Genomic DNA, 7205 nt, shown 5'->3' with positions numbered 1-7205 from the left:
ATGATTGGCCGTGAAAAATAGATTTCAAATTTGCTACTGTTAAAGCCCAAATTGAAATATAGATGAAAAAGATGAGTTAAAGTTTCAAAGATGAGTTAAAGGAAAAATGAGAATTAGTGTACCCAAACTTGTTATACCTAAAACAATGGCTCGAATATCTGGGGGTAGTACAAAATTTGTGTATTGAGGATTATAAATTTGATTTTGTCTTTATGCAAGATTATGCAATTATATGTGTTTATTTTAAAAGGATAAGTTCTAATTTTTTACGACAAATATATCCGTATACCTAAATCGGGTTAAGACAGACTATAAATTTTAGAAAAGAGAGAATAATTTGAGCCAAAAATTACTTGTAATTAAAGAATTCTCGAATTTTTCACACTACAAAAAAAAAAAAAATGGCTCGACAATTGCCTATTGAGCACAATCACTATCTAAGGTATAATCAATAGATAAAATGCGAAGTACATTGTGTTAATATTGAATATATACTTAAATGAGACTTATTTGACAAATCTTTCCTTCAAATGGCAATTAACTATCGGAGTGTTGTTTTCATTCACATTATTCATATAAAAAATTTATTGATTTAAAATAAATTAAATAAAACAATATTGTTTATAAACATTATATAATTTAAAAAATTATTATATCAAATTAAAATGATAAAATTAATTAAAATTACAAAGAAAATCACCCATTCCCTATTTTTTCAATAAATATCTCCAAAACCTTATTTGTTCTACATTATGAAAAATTATAATAGTTTTCTATAAAACGAAAGTCGTTAATTTTTTTTGAGTAAATGCGAGTTTAGTTTATAAGTTATATATATTCGAGATTTATTCAGTATATATCCAAAAAATAATGATTCTAAATTTCTTATTATTATTATAACCTACAAACATTATAATATTATGGCATATTAGTCACAAAATTGCAAATTGTGAGAATGGAAGCATTTGAACTCTAATTTTCTTTATTATACATGGTATAATATGTGATGTATAGAAACATTTTAGGGGTGTCGTTTTAATATTTTTGAAACGTTTCTATTTTTGAAACGTCAAAAAATACTAAAAAAGATTTTTGAGTTATTTTTACAATTTTAAAAATATTTTGAGGTCATTTTATAATATTAAAAATACATTTTTGTTTACAAAAAAATTAAGTTAGAGACTAAAAAAATTTCATTTTTAACTCTAATTTTTTAATTTTTTTCAAAAATTATTTGAATGCATTATGAAATTTATGTTTATTTTTAGATTGAATAACTATTTTTTTAAATTTTTTATATTAAAAATTATATTTACAAAAAAAAAAATTATTTTTTTTATTCATGCGTTTGCTCGTGTTTCCATTTTTTGCTATTTTAAAAAGTATTATTTTTTCATTTTTATTTTGCATCTCTAGTTATTTTTTTTTTTTAAAAAAGAAAGCAACTTAGTATTAAATATTAATCAATGATTATATGATTGGATTCTATGTCTCATTCTAATAGGATTGGTTGTCCTCTGACAAAGTAAACAAAAGCCCAAATAATAACCTAATTATTCCAATCATTTGGTGCTCTTATTTGGTTGAAGACTAACCTAATATAACCCAATTACTTAACAATACCAATACCAAGTCATTAACTTGCTTGATTCTGCAATTGAATTATGTTTTGTCACTTCTAACTTATTAAACATATGGTATAATATTATTAAATTGTATGTTACTATTGGCATGTATAATTTTACATTTGGGATTGTTTAATAACTATTGTCTTGTCTCTCTTAGAGTAATTTAGGTAGGAATGTGTAAATAGTTGGTTTGATAATTAAATTGAATCGAAATTCATTAACTGATTAAATCGAACCGAATTGACTGATTAACCAGAAAAATCAAATTAAACGATAATAAAAAAAATCAAACCTAAATTGTATAAATCGAATTGAACTGATTAAATCGAAGAAACGCAAGCAAATTGAAAAAAAATTGAAGTAACTAATAGAAAATATACAAAATAAAAAATAATAATGTCGTTTTATAAATATCAAAACAATATCATTTTGTAGAGGCGGCCCACACCCACACAAGCTATGTCTAATTTTGTAGTTTTCTACCTTTTATGAAGCTCGTTTTTGTTGCAAACATCGGTCGGACAATTTGAGTTATTGGGGTTTGAGGATATGTTTTAGAAATGACTGAATGGGGGATGACAGTGATTGTGTGATGGTAATAGAAAAGGGTATTTTTAAAAAATATTGACTACAAAGAGTTATTAATGTGACTACAAAGAGTAAAAAGGGAAAAGTGAGTTTTTACTGATTGCAAAGAGTAAAAAAGTTAACTGTAAATAAAATTTTCCTAATATCTTTTGGTTTTATTAGTTGGACCGAATTAGTGGGGAGAATAGACAAAAAGTCCATTCTACCCTTGCATTAACACATATTGGATACATAGAAGAGGATATTTCTAAAAAATATTGGTTACAAAGAGTTATTAAGGTTATTGCAAAAAGTAAAAAGAAAAAAGTGAATTTTTATTGACTGAGTAAAAAAGTTAGCTGCAAATAGAATTTTACTAGATCTTTTGGTTGTATTAGGTGGACCGAATTAATGGGGAGAATAGACAAAAAGTCCATTCTACCCCTACATTAACACATACTGAATAGATAGTACGTTTAGGAATCTAACCCTCATAAATTCTTTATATTAAATATTTTCTCTTAGATGTTGTGTGCATGATGAAACTATCATACCTTATCCTCTCTTTGTTCTAATTTATTTATTTATTCTATTAGATAGTGGGTCTCCAATCCATCAATATTGGTCTAGCTTAGTGTACAATGTCAATTCTACCCCTCAATTTCATCAATGGAATAAGATAATAATTTACTAAAGAAAGACTCTCATTATCCCATTTTATTTAATGAAAATTAGAAGGAACTCAAAACAATAATCGTCAATTAACAAAAATAAAACCCATGTTTTATCATATTTTTTTAATTTATTTTAAATTTATACCATTATTTATCTCTTGCTAAAGTTATTTGTTAAAAAACTAATAATCTTGAATGCTAAATGTATTAATTTCTTTATTAGTATTATCTAAATGTCTAATTTGATTGATCGCGTTTAACAAATAAGAAATTTTAAGAGAAGTAACGTAATATTTCAAAACACTTTATTCACTCAATTCATCTTTTTTAAATCTATATTATTTAATTAAGAATATTAAATTAAAAACTAATAGTTTCTTTTATCGAAGAAAGGGCACATGTACTTATTAATAATTTAGACACATCAAGTTTCTTTTTTACAATTAACCAAAAATACCCTAAAAATGGCCAAAAAAAACAGGCCATGAGATTCTATGGTGGACTTTAAATTTCTTTAGTTAAGACAACCATGTTGCCCTTCGTTGAAATGATCCCCCACCCCCCAAATTGCAGTGAAATGTCCAAAATACCCTCAGGCGAGAACCCTCTCCGCGTAACTGCCAAAACGGTTAAATCCGTTGGAAAGGATCCCAAGAAATGCAAGCCCTCAGTTACGTGTAAACTTCTGAGAAGGCGTCTCTGCCAAGGAATCCCCTCAGCCCTCCCTTTCCCCAATTCCGTTCTCTCTCTCTATGTTGATGTTAATATGTATATATATTCCTAGTTTTAACCGAATCCAATCGTTGTTTGTCGGATCGCAACGGGTCGTTCATATATGTGTGTGTGTATGATTATGTACACACACATATAAATCCGAATAAGCAACTTCTGTTTCCATCTCAATTTTCCGGGAAAAAACCATTTTCCGACCAGCCGAACGCAGGGAAATCCCGCATTCATCCTTCCTTCTTGCAGTCTCTGAATCCGTCAAATGCTCCTGCTGCTTTCAACCGTCTGATCTTTTACTTTCGGCCAATCATATCATCGCAGGTATGACTCGACTCGATTCGATTCAATTCGATCATCTTGCTTATAACTCAATGTGGGTTTTTTAGAGTTGACATTCGATTCCTGCTCGTCTTGATTTAGGAAGATTTGGCGGGCATTGAGACATAGGAATTAAGGATGTTGGGAGATTTCATCACCAGAGGACTTATGTAAGTCATCAACCATTCATCCTGTGTTCTGATCATCGTCTTTCTTTCCTCTTTCTTCGAAGAATTTCGATTCCAAAATGGAATTTAGATCTCGATTGCGAGATTGAGGGTTGTAATGGATGTTGTTCTTGTTGCAGTTTGGTCCTCGGATATGCATACCCTGCGTTTGAGTGTTTCAAAACTGTAGAGAAGAACAAAGTTGAGATCACAGAGCTTCGATTTTGGTGTCAATACTGGTCAGAACAACCACTTTTCTTCTTCTTCTTCTTCTTCATGGTTGTTTACGTTTGATTGGTTTTGAAATTTCCAGGATCATAGCGTCATTGTTGTCGGTCTTTGAGAGGATTTTGGACATATTCATTTCATGGTATGGAAGCAAAATTCCCTCAATCTTTGCTGCAAATTGTTAGTCATTTTCTTGGCTCGTGCTAAATAAAGCTTCCATGGATTCTTTTGAAGGTTGCCAATGTATGGGGAGGCCAAGCTAGCTCTCTTTATCTACCTTTGGTATCCCAAGACTAAGGTAAAGGCTCCATAATTGCTCTCAAGAATGATGAGTTTTTTTTTTTTTTTTAACTATTTTTTGGCTAGATAAAATGATGAGAATTTTATCGATAGACATGTTTATCGTAACGTTAAGTTTAACTAATGTTTCTTTGAAAATGGGATTAGAATTAAGGGAGAAATAGAAATAAATATGAGAGAGACAGACATAATAATAGAGGGAAATTGAGATAAATAGATAAAAAGTAGAGAAAAACAAAGAAATGAGGGAGAAACTAGAATTTTGAAATATTTATTTAATTTTGATGTGATAAAAATTGACATAATGAGTTATAATTTTATATATAAAGTTATCAAACAGTTTTATAGAGCGATTACCATTGTTTCCACTACTTCATAATTACTCCACTACAAATGACTAATTGTTTTTAATTATAAATAATAACTATAGTTAAGTTATAATTATTATTATTATATCCTTAAAGTCATGACAATATTGGATCTATTGGTGTGAACAAATTTTTATAGTAATAGTAGAATTGTTCTTTGTTATTAGAAGATTACGAGTTAAAATTGTTAAAATATGCTCTTTGTAAGTAAATCTAAATGGCATGAAAGTTAATGAGTCTAGAGAAAGATCTCTAAATTCAAGTTCTTTTTCGAGCAATCTCTCTTAACCCTTGTAAGCCTAATTGCTTACTTGTGATATGAGATTATTTTAAATTAATTTTTTTTTTCTTGTAAATAGTTCAAATTAAAAGTTGAAAGAGCTAACAATGCAATGATTAAAGCCTAGCATAGAAAGAGTTTTGTGGGACTATAAATGGTACTTGGTGTAGTGGAAGAACATTATCTTGGACATGGCTTCATTAGGCCTAACCTAATGAATGGGATAAGGGTTGGCAGTTCAAATTTACTCTTTTTTTTTGTTAATTAAAAATAAAAATCTCAAAAGAGCATGGGGTAACTTGGTAAACCCCTTTAGTTACTGTTTAAGAGAATATAAGCATATCAACAATTTAATAAAAAATTGTTACCCGAATCTTTAATTTTGTCCTTATATTTTTATATTTTTTTTATATCTATTCAAATTTTTTATTATTTTAATTACACAACTAAATTTATATTTTCAAATCAATTTAATTCTTATATTTTCATATTTTTTATATAATAATTTAAAATTTTCGTTATTTCAATTACACCCTGTACCTATATCAATTTAACCTTTATACTTTGATATGTTAAAAAAGATAAAATAAGATAAATCAATTTAATTTTATTTTTTTTACATGTTGAAATACAATAATTAAATTGATTAAAAAATATAGATAAATGGATATAATTAAAATAATAAAAAATTTAGATTGTCACACAAAAAAAATATCAAAATATAAGAGTTAAATTAATTTTAAAATGCAAGTAGATAAGTATAATTAAAATAACAAAAAAAAAATTAGGTGATCACATAAAAAATTGTAAAATTCCATAAAAAAAAATATAGATTTGACCCAAAAAAACAAATATATTTACATGTCTACTTACATAAAAATTCAACTTGAGCTTATAACCCTCCAATACTTTCGAGTAAAAGCCCTTTTTACATACCTCTTTAACAACATCGTTATACTCATAGTCCATGCTACCTAATCATTACCCAGCTACAAAAGTAAGTAAACACATTCCCAAGGAGAATCAAACATGCAACCACCTCCAAGGGCGAATGACACCATACACCAACTGGTCTACCAGTTTGGTTCTCTTAGCCCCTTGTAGTAGGCAAAAGAACAAAGGACAGAAGACGCTGCCTTCTACATGTCAAATTTGTTTCTGGTTGATGATGCTTGCAGGGAAGTGGGTATGTATACGAAACATTCCTGCGGCCATACTTGGCGAAGCACGAGCCGGATATAGACCGGAAATTGCAGGAGCTGAGGGCCCGAGCCTGGGACCTCTTCATCTACCACTGGCAAAACTGTGCCAAGATGGGACAGACCACCTTCTTCCAAATGGTCCAGTACTTGGTTGCTCAGTCTGGAAAGCTGGCCATGGCCAAACCCAGCAACAACAACAACAGTAATAACAGCAACAACAACGAGGTACTAGCCTTTCTTCTTTCTCTTTCTCGTCGCCCAAACAGAGTTCAATTGCATAATCCAATCCAATCTAATCAAATATCTAACAATGGCGGATCAGGAACCGGACCAACAGATCCCGCACAAGGAAGAGAACCAACAACAACAATTCGCCGACGTGGCGGCTCCGCCGCCCACTCCCACCGGATCGCCGTCGTTCCACCGGACGGCAAAGCACAAGCAGCAATCGATGGAGCGTAGGCGGCCGCCGCTGCCGCCGAACGGCATGGCGAGCCGGTCCGCGTCGGAGCCGCCCAAACCGGACGCGGTTCAAGTTCACCTCCACGGCCACGCGGAGTTCATTCACGACCAGGACCGCGAGGACCCAGAACCGGAATCCGGCTCAACCGACGAATCTGAAAGCGGCGTCAGTGATAGGCTACAAGCCGCCCGGCTCAGGCTCAGGCGGTCCAAAGGATTTCATTAAATAAAAAAAGGGCAAAAAAGCAATTAAATTGTATTTTTTTTTTTCAATTTTTCATA

The 7205-nt window shown here is 30.8% G+C and overlaps 2 protein-coding genes across 2 annotated transcripts in view; both read left to right on the top strand.

Moving 5' to 3' along the window:
- The window catches only part of LOC127805836 (protein transport protein Sec61 subunit beta-like), a 79460-nt gene that overhangs the window by 18900 nt on the left and 53355 nt on the right, over positions 1-7205 (top strand). The window lies entirely within an intron of this gene.
- LOC127805838 (putative HVA22-like protein g) lies at positions 3561-7149 on the top strand. Its single transcript, XM_052342635.1, has 7 exons — positions 3561-3919; positions 4019-4086; positions 4224-4322; positions 4397-4453; positions 4546-4609; positions 6438-6686; positions 6784-7149. The coding sequence occupies exons 2-7, from the start codon at positions 4055-4057 to the stop codon at positions 7147-7149; spliced, it is 867 nt and encodes a 288-aa protein (XP_052198595.1). The 5' UTR covers positions 3561-3919; positions 4019-4054.

This window comes from Diospyros lotus, chromosome 7, assembly GCF_014633365.1.
Source record: "Diospyros lotus cultivar Yz01 chromosome 7, ASM1463336v1, whole genome shotgun sequence".
In the NCBI taxonomy this organism is placed as follows: Eukaryota; Viridiplantae; Streptophyta; class Magnoliopsida; order Ericales; family Ebenaceae; genus Diospyros; species Diospyros lotus.
The sequence above is the reverse complement of the archived record's forward strand: the minus strand, read 5'-3'. Positions and strand labels throughout refer to the sequence as shown.